This window comes from Bos taurus, chromosome 28, assembly GCF_002263795.3.
Source record: "Bos taurus isolate L1 Dominette 01449 registration number 42190680 breed Hereford chromosome 28, ARS-UCD2.0, whole genome shotgun sequence".
In the NCBI taxonomy this organism is placed as follows: domain Eukaryota; kingdom Metazoa; phylum Chordata; class Mammalia; order Artiodactyla; family Bovidae; genus Bos; species Bos taurus.
The window spans coordinates 12,819,680-12,840,864 of record NC_037355.1 but is presented as its reverse complement, the minus strand read 5'-3'; the positions used below and the strand labels follow the sequence as shown (position 1 = coordinate 12,840,864).

General features: G+C 39.4%; 1 protein-coding gene across 8 annotated transcripts in view; it reads right to left on the bottom strand.

Annotated features, from left to right (window-relative positions):
• Window positions 1–21,185, bottom strand: part of ZNF33B (zinc finger protein 33B) — a 99,077-nt gene that overhangs the window by 7,289 nt on the left and 70,603 nt on the right. For 2 of the 8 annotated variants that reach the window (XM_059882523.1, XM_024986663.2), the window contains 2 exons: window positions 12,587–12,691; window positions 4,896–6,283 (listed from right to left, as the gene is read on the bottom strand). In XM_059882523.1, the coding sequence (XP_059738506.1) occupies window positions 6,150–6,283; window positions 12,587–12,691 (239 nt within the window). In that variant the 3' untranslated portion in view covers window positions 4,896–6,149. 8 annotated transcript variants of the gene reach the window in all.

Sequence of the window (21,185 nt, the reverse complement as noted above, 5' to 3'; positions counted from 1 at the left end):
ATAGTAGTGTGTAAAGTAGATAAAACTCCAAGCTCTGAATGTAGTTTATATTCTATTGAGGAATACAAAATAATGAGACCACATTAAAATATTTTGTATGCTAAATGATACCTTGACAAAAAAGTTGAAACATTAAAGTGGGATAAAGTTAACACAAAAGGAAAAACAATGGAGACAATAAAAAGATCAGGGGTTGGGGTGGAGATGGAAGGATGAAGAGACAGCACAGAGGGCTTTTACCGCAGTGAAAACACTATGGTACCATAATGATGGATAAATGTCATCAGTACATGTCTAAACCCATATGATACACAATATCAAGAGTGACATGTAATTGATAGACGTTTATGATGTGTCAGTGTAGGTTCATCAATTGTAACATATATGCCACTGCTGGGGGATGCTGATAACGGGAGGGTGTACGTGTGTGAGGGGGAGGAAATGGGAAATCCCTGTACTCTCCCCTCAATTTTGTTATGAATCTAAAACTGCTCTAAAAATATTATCTCAATTCCTTTTTTAAAAGCTGCCAGAAGACAAATTCAATCTTTAGTACACATATGTACTAGTCTGCCAAGGCTGCTGCCTTAGTCCATTGGGGCTGCTATAACAAACTACTAACAGACTGGGTAGCTTATAAACAATGGAACTTTATTTTGCACAGTTCTGGAGATCGGAAGTCCAAGACCAATGCAGGAGCATGGCTGCATTCTAGTGAGAGCAGTCTTCCTGGTTAACAGATGGCACCTTCTCATTGTGTTCTCATGTGCTGGAAAGGCTGGGGAGCTCTGTGGGGTCCCATTCATGAGCATTCCACTCTCCAGACATAATCACCTCTCAATGACCCCACCTTCTAACACCATCGCACTGGAGATGACGTCAACATATGAATTTAGGGGTGAGAGGAGGGCACACAAACATTCAGCTGCCAAAATAAAGTACCATCACAGATGAGGTGACTTAATGCAACTTTGACTCATTTTTGGAAACTGGAAGTCCAAGGTCAAGGTGTTGGTAGGTTTGTTTTCCCAAGGCCTCTCTCCTTGGCTTGCAGATGGCTGCCTTCTGTGTTCTTGCATGCCCTTTTCTTTTTGCGTACTTGTCTTTGGTGTCTCTTTCTCTTCTTATAAGGATACCAGTCATGTTGGATTAGAGCCCATCCTTATGACCTCATTTCACTTTTCCACTTTAAAGGCCCTATCTCCAAAACAGTCACATTGGGATAGATTTGGGGGAAAAACAATTTAGTCCATGATAATATACAACTGATTATAAATATTTTTCACAAAATACTATTTGTCAGTATCTCTAATGAATTCTGACATTATGTTTTATTTCTTTAAAAATATTAGCTCTGATTCACTGAACTGATTTCACAGTTCCTTTATAGGCCAATGTGGTTGCTTAGTAATGTTACCTAGACTAGGCTCAACTACATTTCCGAGTTCCCTTTTCTGTATGTTTCCCATTGGGGTGGGCCATAAAAGATATTCTTGTGCAACACTTGGAGTGTGTAATGATGTAATAGCCATTTTGTATCTTTGTAACATGCTGCTGCTGATCTACTGACCACCTCACTGGCATGAGACACCACTAGAACTATGACCATTCCACATAGGTCCTTTGGCATCTCTGATGCTTGCACCAGATATGTGTGATCCCCTCACTGACTGAGGGACCCAGCTTCTGAAGGACACCACACCAAGGCCAGAGGCAATAAGAACTGTCTCCAGGTTTAGCCCCTCCTTGTCGGCACTACTCATTGTTGTGAGTTCTCATATTTTTGCTCTCTTTCACGTCACATCCATCTCCTTTCCCTTATTGTCTGCCCTGAGCACTTTAGTCAAATGTCTTCATCAGGCATGGAGACAACCTCATAGACACCGCTTAACCAGTTCCCACAGTTGTAGAAAGCCAAAGCCCTGTAATAAATCCCTTTAGACATACACATTCATCTTATGGTTTTATGTCTCTAATTAAATCCTCCTGAATCACAAATGTGTACCAAATTGGGTGCTGCTTCACCAGGGTTAGATTCCTGGGTTGGGAAGATCCCCTGGAAAAGGAAATGGCAACCCACTCCGGTATTCTTACCTGGACAATCTCATGGACAGAGGAGCCTGGTAGGCTACAGTCCATGGGGTCGCAAGAGCCAGACGTGACTTAGCGACTAAACCAACACCGATCTGATTAGAGTCAGATTTAAAACCATTAAAGATCCTGTTTCAGGTGTAAAGAGGTACCGATAGTCCATGATTTGCAGTGGCAATACAGTTACTCAAATGATTACCTCTAGGTACTTATTATCATGTGCCTACAGAAAGCAAGTTATTGGGAATGAAAGATGTTCTCTCCTAGGTATTTTAGTGAACAAAAGGAGTATGAAACTGGTTGTTTATTCTAAATGTGTTGGACAATGTTGGGAAACAACATGAGACGCTCAGGAATTTAAGTTCCCAGCTCAAGATCCACAAAGACCCTAAAGCTTCAATGATAATTCTGAAAGCACTCCATCCCCTAAAGCTGCAGGGCTGAGATTTAGGAAAAGAAATCTAATGACAAATCTGTTGGGTGGCTTAATTACTATGTACATTGAATTTCCAACCTTACATGGTCTCATTAAAATTAGGGCACTGACTAGTAAAGAATCCCTGGGATGGGGAAATAACAGATTTCAGTGGAGCTGAATCTTCAATGCCTATAAATACTTGGACTATATCTATCAGGCAACCCCTCACCCCCCTCAATCCACTGCTATGGCTTCATGAGGAATTCCCTATGATGAGCTGACCAGTGAAAGAAAAAAACCTCAGGCTTAGATCAGATCATTCTGCATGGTACACAGCACCACAGCCCCACTCTAAGTTGGTTTTGAAAGTTGGTGGTGACATCACCTGATTTATTTTGCCTGGAAGGAGAAATGGCAAAAGTTATGAGTTAACACTTATTTATGCACAGTGCCTAAAGTCAAAGTGAAGTCGTTCAGTCATGTCTGACTCTTTGCGACTCCATGGAATGTAGCCCACCGGGCTCCTCCATCCATGGGATTCTGCAGGCAAGAATACTGGAGTGGGTTGCCATTTCCTTCTCCAGGGGATCCTCCCGACCCAGGGATCGAACCCAGGTCTCCCCATTGCAGGCAGACCCTTTAACCTCTGAGCCACCAAGGAAGCCCTGTGGTTTGGCTAAATGATCAAGGACTAAGGAGGGGTACCTTGGAAAACCTGTGAAAGGGAGTTCAGGGGGAGAGGTGCACATCTAGACCTTTCCAGATGAGGAGAGTGAAGGTCTTTGTGTACCATGTGAATGCTCACCAAAGGGTGACCTCATCAGAGGACACATTCTGCGATGCCAGTCTCCTATCAGTCAGCTCCATTACCCAGCCACTTGTCATTGCCAAATGGGCTCATGAACACTGGCTGCAGCAGCAGTGAAGGAAATTATGCATGGGCTCAGCAAAGTGGACTTTCACTCAACAAGACTGATCTGGCTAAAGTTACTGTTAAGAGATTAATCTACCAACAGCAGAGACCAAAAATTAACTTGGCACCATTCCCTGGATGAATCAGTTTAGCCATGTTACAGGTTGACTGCATTAGACTATTCTCATCACAAAATGGGACTGTATCTTGTACCTTCCGTCAAAGATATTTACCCTGTACAAGCATTTGCCTTCCCTGCCTGCAATGCATCTGTCAAAACCAACATCAACAGATTTACAGAATCTGTAAATACCATGTAAATACCATGCTGTAAATCCAGCATGGTATTCCTTGTACTCTTGGACTCCAGGAGGGACAAGAGGCTGCTAAAGCCTCCACAGTGAGAGTGTCTTTGAGAGCACTAATGGGAGTGCCTACTGATTTCAATTCAGATCAATTCTTAAGGCTGTTTGTGAAGGAAGCCTTATATAAGTTGGACATTTGAAAGTAACACCATCAGTGAAATTAAAAATTTTAAGTGGGGGATATGTTGCCTGCAGAGCCCAAAAAGGACTCTTATGTATTTATATTAACATTGTGTGTATTAAGAACAGAAAACAAAAAGCAGTCTGTAGCTGCTTCTTGACAGCATCAGAGATGAAACAGCCCTTGTTTTACAAGTGATTTTCAGGAACTCAACTGATGAGGCAGATCTCTGTGTGGTGAAATAACTTATGCTTTTTTTGGGAGTATTTATAAGCCCTCAATGAATCTGTGAAATGAATGTCCTCAGAGGAGGATGTCATCAATGTCATGTCATACCTGTACTCCTGGAGGAAAGTGGATGCAGTTAAGACATTGCCTGCAAAGACTGTGCAATGGCAGAGTTGTTCAGGTATCCCATGGGTAGCCTGGTAAAGGCACCTTGCGTCCCTTGAGGTGAAGGTAAACTGTGGCTGAAAGGGTGTTAAAAAGAGCACTGAACAGAACATTAGCCAAACTGGAATAACAAAATATTTACTACTTGCTATTTGAATGGAAACAGTAATTTCAGTAACACTGGGTACTAGATTCTTAGCAGATAGGCCATAGCATTAAGGTTTTAATAATGCACTGTGAAGCACCATCATTTCCAGGCTAAGAACAAGCTATACTGGATCATTAAACAGAGAAGTAGCGGCGATGATCACTTGTTCTCGGCAGGTATTTACTATGGTTTCAATTGAGGTATATGGTACACTACGGTCTCCTTTTGTCAATCCAATTTGTAAGTGCCAAAAATTTAATTTTATTATTCTTTGGATCAGAGCATCCATGCTTTCTATGGGATTATGCTAAAATTAAGTCAGTGGGTGTTATGACGATGCGAAACTTAAGTCAATAGTTCTGTTGGTTAAGATGAAACATCCTATTTGTTCCTAAGTGACTCAGACTCTCGGGGTTACTATAATAAAATACAATGGACCAGGTGGCTTATAAACAACAAAAGTTTATTTCTCACAGTTAAAGAGGCTGGGAAGTCCAAGATCATAGCACCAAAAGATTCCTTTTTTGGTGAGAACTGCTTCCTGTTCACAGAAGGCTGTCTTTTCCTAAGTCCCCACACGGCGGAAGAAGTAAGGGAATTTTCTGGAGTCTCTATTTTAAGAGCACTAACCCCATTCATGAGGACTCTGTTCTCCTAACTGAATGACTCCTAAAAGCCCTGCCACGAAATACCATCATATTGGCAGTTAGATTTCAACATGAATTTTGGAGGGAATTTCAGTATAACACTGTGTTTTATATTCAATAACACCTCTAAGATTTTAGGGGGTAACATAATTAAATTTAGGGGGGTTCCCAGGTATAACTATAACTTGAGCCCTGTATTAAGGCTATGAAAATTTACCAATGGTACACACTTCAGCATTAACGTTAATATTCAAGTTAATTTGGAAGATACAAAAGCCAATCAGCACCCTTTTATCTTTTGTTGTACAAATAATTTTAGTATATTCTGGATTTCTAATTGAGTCAAACTGTGGATATAATTTATATAATATTGTACAGAAACCACATCTCAATTTCAAAAACAAACTATGGACCTATATTTCAGTTATTTTGTTATTTACTCTCCTCATATCTAAGTCTCTGCCTCCCTCCCTCCCTTCATTCTTTCCATTTCTTTTCTTTCTGTGGTTACTTGCTACACTTCAGGAGGGTTCTCTTTACTCTGATCAAATTTATAAATTTCTTTCTTCAGGAAAGGGTTAGGGGCCTGCTCCATGGCAATGGCTGCTTCACATGGTGCAAGGATCCCAGGCTTAAGCTGCATTTGAATTAACCTCTTTGCTGCACCACAGGATAGGAGTTTTGTCCTCTAACCATGAGTGCAGAACCTTTTTTCTTTAAAAAAAAAAAAAAAAAAGACACAACAGGTGGTGAAGCAAAAGCATGCTGGGCCCATAACCCAGAGAGGCTGGCTGACTTAACATCCTCTGTCTGCTACGGCTGTCTTTTTCTGCCATGCAGGTTTCTTTCTCTCTTATTTCTCTCATACAAATTTCCTCAGTTATTCTGGACTTCTAGCCATGTACATCACCCCTGATGTGGACATTCTGGGTAGTTACAAGGGCAAGTACCATGGTCCAGAAGCCGGCCTCACAGGTAGCTCAGATACCACCTGCCAAACACACTGAACCCCATGGCAAGTCATGCAGGGGGCACAGCCAATGAACCATTCTCTTAGGGACAAGAGCCTCTTAGAGTGGGAAGAGATAGCAACATCCAAAAAAGAACACAGAGCAGAGCAGGCCGAAGTGCAAGCCTGCCAGCAGTTGGTGGTTCCATCCCAAGCAGCCTCTGCCACATCACGGAACCTGTTAGACAAGAGCAATTAGCTAAGTGACCAGGTGACCTGTCTTAGATGGGACAATCTTGTTCATGCCCAGCTGTATTAACTGCCTCCTAGTCACTCTGTTGGTGGCAGGATTTATGCCCTGGGGTAATGCAATAGCTGAACATGTGAGACTTTACACTGGACAGATGAGATCTACATAAGCTTACTAGTTATGTCTATTCACAGGCCAGGCGAGAGGACATGACACCACCATCCAAGGGTCACACAGGTTATCATGCTTGGGAACAAAGGAAAAACCAGGGGTTGTGGGAAATGGCTCTGTAGTATGCAGAGGGTGCAGCAAAGTTTCTGTGAGAAGATGGGAATGGTTTTTCAGAATGATTTTGTGGGCTGGTAGGAAAGTGAAACTTGCCACTGAGGGGAAACCAAGAACTGGTCCCCCAGATAAACAAGGAGGACTGTCTGACTACAATGACCTGGGGGAGAAGAATAGGGAGGGAAACCTGCAGTTAGGCTATCAAAGGTCTTCTTAGTTTCAGATGTGAAGAGACTCTATTACACTGGGCCTTAATTTCAAGCCACAGTTGCTATAATTTAAAGTATTCTGAAGACTATAAAAACAACCCAAATGTTCATTAGTGATTATTATAGCTGCAGGGCAGAAACATATGTTCAGTGCAGAAACAAGATGTTGTAATGAGAGGTAAGTAATTTAAGGTAATTTCAAAAGAAGATAATAAGACTTAGAAAAGCAGAAAGCTATAATTGAAAATATGCCTTAGTGGTTGACAATATATGATTTCTAAGAATGCATTCCCTACCCTACTCCACCCCCACCATGGAAAAACTGGTACTGAATCATATGAGTTTCAAATTCTGTAAATATATAAGAAAGTAATATGTGGCAGGGTTGTTTATTTAATACACTCCATTTTTTCGAGCAGTTTTAGGGCTACAGAAAAAATGAGCAGAAAGCACAGAGTTCCTATATACCCCTTTACCTCTACCTCCCTCCACACTTTTCCCTTATTAATACCGAGCGTTAGTGTGGTGCATTTGTTATAACTGATGAACCAATATGATACATTTTTACAACTAAAGTCCATGGTTTACATTAGGGTTGACCCGTTGTGTTTTACACTTTGTAGATGTGTTTTATACTCTGTAGGTGTGTTTTACACTTTGTATGTTTTGACAAATGAATGACATGTATCCTATAGGATGGTTTCACTATCCTAAAAATTGTCTGTAATCCACCTATTCATCCCTCTGTCCTTCACCCTGAACACCTGGAAACCACTTATTTTTTTAGTGTCTCCACAGTTTTGCCTTTATTAGAATCCATTATGGTTGGAATTATACAGTATAAAACCTTTTCCGATTGACTTGTCTCATTTAGCCATATGCATCTAAGGTTCTTCTGTACCTCTGTTACTTGATAGCTCCTTTCTTTGTATGACCTGCCTCAGCATCATATTCGGTAACCTTTCTGTGACTGTTTTCTAGTGTCAGGAGAATTTTTTGTTGCTGATTCTCTGGAATTTTCTACATAGACAATCATGTTATCTGTGAACATCAATAGTTTTATCTCTTCCTTCCAAATCTGTGTACCTTTTATTTCCCTTATCTTGCTGCATTAGCTAGGACTTCCTGAAGGCTGCTAAAAAGGTATGGTTACAGGGACCTCCTTGCCTTGCTCTTTATCTTACTGGAAAAGCATCTAGTTTCTCATCATTAAGTATGATGTTAGCTATAGGATTTTTATAGATTTTTTTTTTTTTACCAAGTTGAGGAAACTTGGTAAAAAGTTCCTGTATTCCTCACTTACTGGGTTTTTTTAATTACCATGAACGGATGTTAAGAGTTTTCGAAATTTTTTCTGCATCTACTGATATGATCATATATTTCTTCTTTAGCCTGTTGATATGATGGGCTACATTAATTATTAAATATTGGACTAGCCTTGCATACCTGGATAAATCCCACTTGATCATGTCATGTAATTCTTTTTATACACTGTTGGATTCAATTTGCAAGCATGTTGTTGAGGATTTCTATATCTGTTAATGAGATCCTGGTCTGTACCTTGGCTTTCTTGTAATGTCTTTCAGTGGCTTTACAATTAGGGTAATGCTGGCCTCAAAGAATAAGTAAAAGCTCTGCTTTTACATTCTGTAAGGTACTGTAGAGAACTGATACTATTTCTTCCTTAATTTGGTAGAATTCATCAGTAAAAACATCTGGGCTTAATACTTTCTGCTTTGGAAGATTAAAAATTGATTCAATTTCTTAAGACATATGCCTATTTAGATTTGTCCTTCTTTGAGTTTTGGCAGATTGTTTCTTCCAAGGAATTGGCCCATTTCATTTAGGTTATCAAATCCATGGGTACAGAGTTGTCCATAACATTCCTTTATAACCCTTTTGATGTGAAGGGGATCACAGTTATGGCCCCCTCTCATTCCTGATGTTAGCAATTTGTATCTTCTCTTTTTTTAGCTAACCTGACTAGACATTTATCAATTTTATTGTCCTGCTCTAAGAACCAGCTTTTGGTTTTATTTTCTCCATTGGTTTCCTGTTTTCAATTACTCTGATATCTGCCTAAGTTCTCATTATTTTTTTTTTTTTTTTATAATTTGAACTTAATTTGCTCTTCTTTTCCTGGTTTCCTACAATGGAAGCTTAGACTCTGTATATAATCTAAGATCACTAGATCGTATAATCTTACGTTATTAGCTTAATGTAATTGTTTACATAATCTGATCGTATAATTTAGTATATCACCTCTACCCTATCAATAAAAGCACTGCTCTAGTTCCATTCTGGCCATGCTCCAGCCTCAGTCTTCCTCCTCAGAGAGTCAACAGTCATTAAGGGCCCAGATCTCAGGGTACATCAGACCCTTGAATTTACAGTCTAATTTATAGCTCTGAGTATTGTCTAATCTGAAACTTCCTTCCTGGACCCTGTCTTGGAAAGCAGTTGCTTACTCAGGGTCTGGATAAATTCAGGCTAAAGGATAGAGTATTTACATACGTATACTCAAGGCACATCATGGTCTTCAGTAAGCTATGGGTGAAAGAGAAGGGGCAATGGGACTAGGGCCTAGATATCCCCATGCAGAGAATACATTTTATTGGATGTTTAGTTATTTTGATTTATAAGTTTTAAAAGGTTAGACATGAGCTTTGTGGGCTTCCTTTTAAACTGTTGCTCCAGGCCTTATACCCAAGGGAGATGTGCCTAATGTTGTAACAACAGGTAAACTAGGAGTATCTATTTTTTATTCACAATTATGTTAAGTTCCATTCTGTGTAAGAAACATACAGTTTATGTAATGTACATACCTAAGTCCTGTGAACTTAACGGATACTTCACTGGTGTTTAATGCTTCTGCCCTAATTATTCAGTTTATCTCTGCTTTTAAAAAGATTCATATTTAAATGGTTGCCAGGATTAGGGTAGCACAAAGGCTATGATTATTATTAATAATTAATAATATTTATTAACTTCCTGTGGTGAAATCCTGATTCCTTTGTAATCTTCATGTAATACAAACTCCAGATTCCTTTTTGATTTTATAACATGTGTTGAAGGTTACTCAAATATATAAACCACAAAATTTCATAGAAATGCACAGACAAACATAAAGATTACATGTAAACACTAGTGAAATCTGAATAAAGTCTGTATCTGACTTAGTAGTAGGGTACCATCAATTTCCTGTTAGGGCTATTAATATGGTTATGTAACACTGTTATTAGAGTATGTTATAGTTATGTAACTATTATTAGAAAAAGCTTTGTAAAGGGCACATCAGAATTCTATGCACTACTACTACTGCAACTTCTTTTGAGCCTATTTTACTATTCTTTTTAGTCCTTAAAGCTTTACATTGCACAATATGCATCTATAAATTACAACCTGCTGTTTCCTAAAAATAACCATAGCATCAAAACCAAAACACAAATTCTAGCTTTTGAAGTTAAATTACCTCTAAAGAAAATTGTCAATTCATAAGTCTCAAATGGACAGATTTCTCCCCTATATAAATTCTGACATAACCTAGTATTTTTGTTAGAACTTCACAAAATCAAAATCTGTTAGGTTTATGCCAGTACATGACATTCAGTGGAATATTATCTCTTAACAAGACTGCCCTATACTTGTTTCAGTGTAGAAATTGGTCCTATATCATTACTTTGGAGTAAAATAAGGCCAGTTATGTGGATGAAAGTTATTAAACATTCAGGATATCAACAGAGCTTTCTCCATAGTGTGAATTCTCTGAAATGGAGTAGGTGCTGAATTGTGGCTCAACATTTCTAATATTCACTTCAATTATAAGGTTTTTCTCCTATGTGCGTTCGCTGATGTACAATAAGGTTTGACTTCTGAGAAAAGGTTTTCTGACATGTGTTACATTCATAGGGCTTCTCCCCTGTGTGTGATCTCTGATGTTTAGCGAGGTCTGATTTACGGTAAAAAATTTTCCCACATTCATTACATTGACAAGACTTCTCTCCTGTGTGAGCCCTGTGATGTACTGTGAGTGATGATTTGTGACTGAAGGATTTCCCACATTCATTACATTCATAGGGCTTTTCTCCTGTGTGCTTCCTCTGATGCAGAGTAAGTCCTGACTTCACACAAAAAGATTTTCCACATTCGTTACATTTATAGGGCTTTTCTTCTATATGTGTTCTCTGATGTACAATCAGAGCTGACTTATGGCAGAAAGCCTTTCCACACTCACTGCATTCATAGGGTTTCTCCCCTATGTGAATTCTCTGGTGCTGAGTGAGCTGTGACTTCTGGCAGAAGGTTTTCCCACATTCGTTGCACTCATAGGGCTTCTCCCCTGTATGTGTTCTATTATGTTTTGTTAGGTAAGATTTATTATAGAAGATTTTTCCACATTCGTGACATTCATAGGGTTTCTCCCCTGTATGGATTCTATAGTGTTGAGATAGGGTTGACTTATGGCTGAAAAATTTCCCACACTCAGGGCACGCAAAGGGTTTCTCTCCTGTGTGAGTTCTCTGATGTACTGTGAGGTCAGACTTCAAGCAAAAGGTTTTCCCACATTCGTAACATTCATAAGGTTTCAAACCTGTATGTATTATCTGATGCCTGGTGAGTACTGACTTGTGGTAGAAAGTTTTCCCACATGCATTACATTCATAGGGTTTATCTCCTATGTGAGTTATCTGATGTTGTGTAAGATGTGACTTCTGACAGAAAGACTTCCCACACTCAGGACATTCAAAGGGTTTCTCCCCTGTATGAGTTCTCTGATGTACTGTAAGGTGTGAATTCATACAGAAAGATTTCCCACATTCATAACATTCATAGGGTTTTAGTCCTGTGTGTGTTCTCTGATGTTTAGTGAGGTCTGACTTCTGATAAAAAGTTTTCCCACATGCATTACACTGATAGGGTTTCTCCCCCGTATGTGTTCTCTGGTGTAACGTGAGGGCTGACTTGTGGCTGAACGCTTTCCCACATTCACTGCATTCATACGGTTTCTCCCCTGTGTGTGACCTCTGATGTTTAGTGAGGTTTGATTTCTCCCAGAAAGTTTTTCCACACTCATTACATTGAAAGTTTTTCTCTCCTGTGTGAATCCTCTGATGTCGAGTGAGGTGTGACTTCTCCCAAAAAGCTTTCCCACATTCATTACATTCAAAGTGCTTCTCTCCTTTTTGAGTTTTCTGAAGCTGTGAGAGGTAGAACTTCCTCCTGAAATTATTCCCACTTTCACCATATTCACAGTGTTTCAAATGTGCCCCATCATGTTTTAAAAGGGAGGACTTCAGACATAAGGATTTCCCACAATCACCAAATTCATAGTGATTTTCCTTTGAGGGAGCTGTCTGATGGAACAAGAAGGATGAGCTATCACAGAATCTTCTCCCATATTCATCATAGGCACAGTCATTCTCTTCAGTGATCTCTGTCTTGTATGTATTGAGTACTACCTTTTCATTGAAGGATTCTTGATGTATGTTATATTCGAAATTTTGCTCTAAAGTTTGAATCTTCTCAAGCTGAACAGAATCCTCTTTATGACTGACAATTTTTCCACTTTTAAAATATTCGTTTTTTTCTCTAGTATGAGTTTTCTCATGTTTAATACTGAGTAGCAGTTTTCCACAGGCATTAAATTCATCAGTCTTTTTCCCTAAAGAGTTTTTCTTATCGATAACCAATTCTGAAATATAGTTGAAGCTCATTCCACATGAGACACACTGACAGAGTATTTTTCTGTAAGGAAAAGAATCTGTGTCCAACTCAAGTGACTTCCCTAGTACATTACCTTGTTCTTTAGTCAGCCTTTTGTTATTGATCAATACAACTTCCCATACATGTTTAGGCTGGTTTTCATGGCTCCTTTCTTTCATGTGATCAGTTTTCCAGACTTCTAGAAACAAGAAAAATTTATCTCACCATATGAAAATCAACACATTTCTTATGGAATGAGACCTACTTACAAATGCCCTACATTGCTGGTAGCTGATTTTGATTTGTTGTTTAGTCTCCAGGGATGAAGGTAAATGTAAGTATGTTGTTTTTTCTATTTCTAGAGTTTCAGGTGAAAAAACAAAAACAAGAAAAAAACAGCCCAGAATAGTGGAAAAGGAAGAGTAAACTGTTCTTAGAAAACATACATTTGGTTTTCAGACATTCCTCAGTATGTCTGAGGAGTAAGAGCAACTCTTTAAATCCGAACGTCTCCATGAATTCTCCAAAACACTTACGGATAAATATAATGAGAGAAAATAAAATTACCAACAACACATTACTTGGGCACAACTACAGAATACTACTAACTTCAAATCACCATTAAGTAAGTAAATGAGTATTCAAATACAAAAGAATCTGAGATTAGAGTTTCAATTTTCATAGGTATGCAGAAAGTCAGTTGAAGACTGACTCTCTGCATATCACATATTACCTTGTGTTATAAATACATGTAAAAGATGAGACAGAGAACTTAGAGATGAATAAACACATATATCACAGTAATCCAAGTCTATGCCCCAATCAGTAATGCTGAAGAAGCTGAAGTTGAACAGTTCTATGAAGACCTACATGACATTCTAGAACTAACAACCAAAAAGAGATGTCCTGTTCATTATAGGGGACTGGAATGCAAAAGTAGGAAGTCAAGACATTCCTGGAGTAACAGGCAAATTTGGCCTTGGAGTACAAAATGAAGCAGGGCAAAGGCTAACAGAATTTTACCAAGGGAATGCACTGGTCACAGCAAACACCCTCTTCCAACAACACAAGAGAGGACTACACATGGACATCACCAGATGGTCAATACCAAATCAGACTGATTATATTCTTGGCAGCCAAATATGGAGAAGCTCTATACAGTCAGCAAAAGCAAGACTGGAAGGTGCCTGTGGATCAGATCATGAATGCCTTATTGCCAAATTTAGACTTAAATTGAAGAAAGTAGGGAAAACCACTAGACCATTCAGTTCAGTCACTCAGTCGTGTCTGACTCTTTGCGACTCCATGAATTGCAGCACGCCAGGCCTCCCTGTCCATCACCAACTCCCGGAGTTCACTCAAAGTCATGTCCATTGAGTCAGAGATGCCATCCAGCCATCTCATCCTCTGTCGTCCCCTTCTCCTCCTGCCCCCAATCTCTCCCAGCGTCAGAGTCTTTTCCAATGAGTCAACTCTTCGCATGAGGCAGCCAAAGTACTAGAGTTTCAGCTTTAGCATCATTCCTTCCAATGAACACCCAGGACTGATCTCCTTTAGAATGGACTGGTAGGATCTCCTTATAGTCCAAGGGAGTCTTCTCCAACACCACAGTTCAAAAGCATCAATTCTTTGGCACTCAGCTTTCTTCACAGTCCAACTCTCACATCCATACATGACCACAGTAAAAACCATAGCCTTGACTAGATGGACCTTTGTTGGCAAAGTAATGTCTCTGCTTTTCAATATGCTGTCTAGGTTGGTCATAACTTTACTTCCAAGGAGTAAGTGTCTTTTAATTTCATGGCTGCAATCACCATCTGCAGTGATTTTGGAGTCCCCAAATTAAAGTCTGACACTGTTTCCACTGTTTCCTCATCTATTTCCCATAAAGTGATGGGACCGGATGCCATGATCTTTGTTTTCTGAATGTTGAGCTTTAAGCCAACTTTTTCACTCTTCTTTCACTTTCATCAAGAGGCTTTTTAGTTCCTCTTCACTTTCTGTCATAAGGGTGGTGTCATCTGTATATCTGAGGTAATTGATATTTCTCCCAGCAATCCTGATTCCAGCTTGTGCTTCTTCCAGCCCAGCATTTCTCATGATGTACTCTGCATATAAGGTAAATAAGCAGGGTGACAATATACAGCCTTGACGTACTCCTTTTCCTATTAGGAACCAGTCTGTTGTTCCATGTCCAGTTCTAACTGTTGCTTCCTAACCTGCATATAGGTTTCTCAAGAGGCAGGTCAGGTGGTCTGGTATTCCCATCTCTTTCAGAAATTTCCACAGTTTATTGTGACCATTCAGGTATGACCTAAATCAAATCCCATATGATTATACAGTGGAAGTGACAAATAGATTCAACGGATTAGATCTGATAGAGTGCCTGAAGAACTATGGACGGAGGTTAATGACATTGTACAGGAGGCAGGGATTAAGACCATCCCCAAGAAAAAGAAATGCAAAAAACAAAATGGCTGTCTGAGGAGACCTTACAAATAGCTGATAAGAGAAGTGAAAGGCAAAGGAGAAAAAGAAAGGTATACACATTTGAATGTAGAATTCCAAAGAACAGCACAGAGAGACAAGAAAGCCTTCCTCAGTGATCAATGCAAAGAAACAGGGGAAAACAATAGAAAGCGAAAGACTAGAGATCTCTTCAAGAAAATCAGAGATACCAAGGGAACATTTCATGCAAAGATGAGCACAATAAAGGACAGAAATGGTATGGGCCTAATAGAAGCAGAATATATTAAGAAGAGGTGGCAAGGATACAAAGAAGAACTATATACAAAAAAAAGATAACGATGGTGTGATCACTCACTGAGGGCCTGATATCCTGGAGTGGAAAGTCAAGTGGGCCTTAGGAAGCATCATTATGAGCAAAGATAGTGCAGGTGATGGAATTCCAGATGAGCTATTGCAAATCCTAAAACATGATGCTGTGAAAGTGCTGCACTCAACATGCCAGCAAATTTGGAAAACTCAGGAATGGCCACAGGACTGGAAGAGATCAGTTTTCATTCCAAACCCAAAGAAAGGCAGTGCCAAAGAATTTTCAAACTGCTGCACAATTGCACTTATGTCACACACTAGCAAAATAATGCTCAAAATTCTCCAAGTCAGGCTTCAACAGTATGTGAACTGTGAACTTACAGATGTTGAAGCTGGATTTAGAAAAGGCAGAGGAGCCAGAGATTAAATTGCCAACATCTGTTGGATCATCGAAAAAGCAAGAGAGTTCCAGAAAAACATCTACTTCTACTTTACTGACTATGCCAAAGCATTTGACTGTGTGGATCACAACAAACTGTTGAAAATTCTTAAAAGAGATGGGAATACCAGACCACCTTACCTGCCTCCCGAGAAATGTGTATGCAGGTCAAGACGCAACAGTTAGAACTGGACATGGAAAAAAAGACTCATTCCAAGTCAGGAAAGGAATACATCAAGGCTGTATATTGTCACCCACCCTGCTTATTTAACTTATATGCAGAATACATCATGAGAAATGCTGGACTGGAAGAAGCACAAGCTGGAATCAAGACTGCCGGGAGAAATATCAATAATCTCAGATATGCAAATGTTACCACACTTATGGCAGAAAGCAAAGAAGAACTAAAGAGCCTCTTGATGGAAGTGAAAGAGAAGAGTGAAAATGTTAGCTTAAAACTCAACATTCAGAAAACTAAGATCATGGCATCCAGTCCCATCACTTCATGGCAAATACATGGGGAAACAATGGAAACAGTGACAGCCTTTCTTTTCTTGGGCTCCAAAATCACTGCAGATGGTGAATGCAGCCATGAAATCAAAAGACGCTCACTTTTTGGAAGAAAAGCTATGACAAACCTAGACAGCATATTAAAAAACAGAGATATTACTCTGCCAACAAAAGTCCGTCTAGTCAAAAGTTATGGTTTTTCCAGCAGTCATGTATGGATGTGAGAGTTGGATCATAAAGAAACCTGAGCGTCAAAGATTTGATGATTTTGAACTGTGGTGTTGGAGAAGACTCTTGAGAATCCCTTGGACTGCAAGGAGATCAAACCAATTAGTTCTAACGGAAATCAGTACTGAATATTCACTAGAAGGACTGATGTTGAAGCTGAAACTCCAATGCTTTGGCCACCTGATGCGAAGCACTGACTCATTGGAAAAGACTCTGATGCTGGGAAAGATTGAAGGCTGGATGAGAGGGGACAAGAGAGGATGAGATGGTTGGATGGCATCACTGATTCAATCACATGAGTTTGAGCAAGCAAGCTTGGTGATGGACAGGGAAGCCTGGCGTTTTGCAGTCTATGGGGTTGCAAAGAGTCAGATGTGACTGAGTGACTGAACTGAACCACAAATAAAATTACTCCTAGAAAGAAAAAGTTCCATTGTCAGTGGGAAAATATTGAATGATATCTCAGTTCTGATAAAGGTCAGACTGCTAGGAAAGCCAAATGAACGGACCTGGAGTAATGAGCAACTAAGGAGGCAAGAACTGGTAAAAATGGTAAAAAAGACCAAATCACTTCAGGAGTTAAATTGCAAAGAATCTGATAAAGACTGAATTACTTCCCCCCTTCCAAATTCATATGTTGAAGTCTTAATCCCCAACGTGGCTGTACTTGGAGATAGAACTTTTTAGGAAGTAGTTAAGGTTAAATGACTTCATAAGGGTAGAGCACAAATCCAATGGAAATGTTATCCTTATTAGAAGAGGCAAGGACACCAGAGTTCACTTGCTCTTCATGGGTTGCAGAGAAAAGGCCATGTGAGGACAGTGAAAAGGTGCTGTCTGCAAGCTGAGGAAAGAGACCTCACCAGAAACGAATGCTGCTGGCACCTTTATCTTGAACAACTAGGCTCCAGTACTGTGAGAAAATGCATTTCTGCTCTATAAGCCGCCCAGTATATGGTGTTTTGTTAGAACAGCCCAAGCATACTAATAGACCAAAGAGAAAACAGACTTGAGTGAAAATTTCATAAATGGCAACAAAAAAGGCATTAAAGCAGCAAGAGCAATAACCAAAGACTAAAAAAAAAAAAAAAAAAAAAAGAAGGAAAACGGAATGAGTAAACTCTGGATTTAAAAAGACAGTCTGCCTGCTGGTGGGAATATAAGTTGGTGCAGACATTACAGAAAACAGTTAAGAAGGTTTCTCAAAAAGCTAAAAATAGAGCTGCCATATAAATCAGCAATCCCACTGCTGGGCATATATCCAGACAAAACTGTAATTCAAAAAGATACATGCACTGCTGTGCTCACAGCAGTGCTAAGACATGGAAACAACCTAATGTTCATCAACTGATGAATGGATAGAGAAGATGTGGTACATATATATGATGGGATACTACTCAAGCATAAAAAAGAATGAAATCGTGCAATTTGAAGCAACATGGATGGACCTAGAGATTATCACACTAAGTGAAGTAAGTCAGACACAGAAAGACAAATAGCACACAATATCACCTATATGTGGAATCTAATATATAATGCAAATGAACTTAATTACAAAAGAGACTCACAGACGTAGAGAACAGACTTCTGGTTGCCAAGGGTGAGGGAGAGTGGGCAGGGATGAAGTGGGAGTTTGTGGTTAGCAGGTGCAAACTATTATATATAGAATGGGTAACAACAAGGTCCTACTATACAGCAGCTGCTGCTGCTGCTAAGTCGCTTCAGTCATGTCCGACTCTATGCGACCCCATAGACAGCAGCCCACCAGGCTCCCCCGTCCCTGGGATTCTCCAGGCAAGAACACTGGAGTGGGTTGCCATTTCCTTCTCCAATGCATGCAAGTGAAAAGTGACAGTGAAGTCGCTCAGTCATGTCCGACTTTTCGCGACCCCATGGACTGCAGCCTACCAGGCTCCTCCGCCCATGGGATTTTCCAGGCAAGAGTACTGGAGTGGGGAGCCATCGCCTTCTCCGACTACAGCAGAGGGAACTATATTCAATATTCTGTGATAAACCATAATGGAAAAGAGTATTAAAAAATGTTTATACACATAACTGAATCACTTTGCTGTACAGTAACAATTAATATAACACTGTAAATTAACTATACTTTAATGTAAAAATAAATTTAAAAATACAGAAAAGCAAATGGAAAAAAATAAACTTGTAATTTCACCACCCAGAAAAGTAGTAGGAGCAAAAATATAATAAATAAAATTAAAACAAAATTGTATGTATGATTATAGTCTTTAAAGAGAAAGAATAGAAAATAATGGGATAAATCTAAAATTGAAAACTATAATCTAAGAAAAGGTTTCCCTAGTGGCTCAGTCGGTAAAGAATCTGTCTGCAATGTGGGAGGACCTGGGTTCGATCCCTCAGTTGGGAAGATAACTTAGCGGAGGGCATGGCAGCCCACTCCAGTATTCTTGCCTGGAGAATCCCCATGGACAGAGGAACCTGGCAAGCTGCAGTCCATGGGGTCGCAAATAGTCGGACACAACTGAGTGACTAAGCATACACACAGCACAATCTAAGAAAACCATCCAAAGATAAAAGACCTAATCCACATATTCAAAAGGACCACGATGAACTTGGAACGACTGAACTGGAAAAGTCCTCTCTAAGACATACGTTAATAAAACTACTAAAAGGAAGTTAGTAGTAGTTAGACAAAAAGACTTATGTCTCAACAAAAACTAACATGGAGGTTTGGCCATAGACTTTGTCACCAGTAAACAAAGCAAAGCTCATTGGAGCGTCATATTTTAGAAAAGAAAGTGGGTTTTATCATTTATTTATATTCCTTTAAGTAGCAAGGCTATGTAAAAAGGTTTAGATAGTCACAAAGTTAGCTAACAGTGTAATCACGAAACCTTCTAGAAGCGCAGAAACTTAGAGCAACCAAGATCTTTAAGGAAACACTGGGAGAAAAATAGAACAGTGAATACATTTAACTGTAGATCTAAGACCAAAATAAAGATGAAAACAAGAACAGAAGAATAATATATAAATGTTATATATTCTAATGAAGCAGAAATAATGTAGTAACTGCAGGAAACAGGAGAGAAAAAAGCAGGAAATAAGAATAAACTCACAAACAGCCATGTAAATAATGAAGACTTCCAGATGTTGGAGCTGGATTTAGAAGAGGCAGAGGAACCAGAGATCAAATTGCCAACATTTGCTGGATGATAGAAAAAGCAAGAGAATTCCAGAAAAATATCTACTTCTGCTTCATTGACTATGCTAAAGCCTTTGACTGTGTGGATCACAACCAACTGTGGAAAATTCTTAGGGAATACCAGACCATCTCACCTGCTTCCTGAGAAATCTGTATGCAGGTCAAGAAGCAACAGTTAGAACCAGACATGGAACAACGGACCGGTTCCAAATTGGGAAAGGAGTACATCAAGACTGTATGTTGTCACCCTGCTTATTTAACTTATATGCAGAGTACATCATGCAAAACGCCAGGCTGGATGAAGCACAAGCTGGAAACAAGACTGCTGGGAGAAGTATCAATAAGCTCAGATATGCTCAGACATACCACCTTAATGGCAGAAAGTGAAGAAAAACTAAAGAGCTTCTTGATGAAGGTAAAAGAGAGTGAAAAAGCTGGCTTAAACCTCAACATTCATGAAACTAAGATCATGGCATCTAGTCCAATTACTTCATGGCAAATAGATGGGGAAACAATGGAAACAGTGACAGACTTTTTTTTCTTGGGATCCAAAAATCACTGCAGATTGTGGCTGCAGCCATGAAATTAAAAGATGTTTCATCCTTAGAAGAAAAGCTGTGACAAACCTAGAGTGTATTAAAAAGCAGAGACGTTACTTTGCCAACAAAGGTCTGTATAGTCAAAGCTATGGTTTTTCCAGTCGTCATGTATGGATGTGACAGTGGGACCATAAAGAAGGCTGAGCACCAAAGAATTGATGCTTCTGAACTATGGTTTTGGAGAAGACTTTTGAGAGTCCCTTGGACTGCAAGGAGATCAAACCTGTCAATTCTAAAGTAAATCAACTCTGAATATTCATTGGAGTGACTGATGCTAAAGCTGAAGCTCTGATACTTTGGCCACCTGATGTGAAGAGCTGACTCATAAGAAAAGACCTTAATGCTAGGAAAGATGGAAGACAGCAGGAGAAGGGGACAACAAAGGGATGAGATGGTTAGACAGCATCACTGTCTCAATGGACATGAGCTTGACCAAGTTCCAGGAGATGGTGAAGGACAGGGAAGCCTGACATGCTGCAGTCCATGGGGTTGCAAATTGTGGAACACGACTGAGCGACTGAACAACAAAATTTCATTAAGGTATGTCTTAAGACCATTCTAGGTATGTTTTCCCAGGTTTCTAGTGGTCTCTTTGAATATGTGAAATAGGTCTTCTTTTATTTTTGCAGTTTTCTTAGCTCAGAAGTTAAAGACAAAAACTGAACAAATTAAGTCAAAAGGCTGTTTCTTTGAAAAAATTCACAAAAAAGGCAAATCACTGACTAATCTAATCAACAAGTGGGAGAAATAGCAACTACACAAAATAAGAAATGATACGGGAGAAGCAATCATTGAAACAAGGTGTATTATCTTAAAAGGCTATTTTTGCACAACTTGCTACAAATACATTTGGAAGAGAATAAACAATTTCTTGGGAAAATACAACTTATCAAAATATACCCTGGTAGAGACAGAAAATATAAACGGAAAAATTTCCACATAAGCTACAGAAAATAGC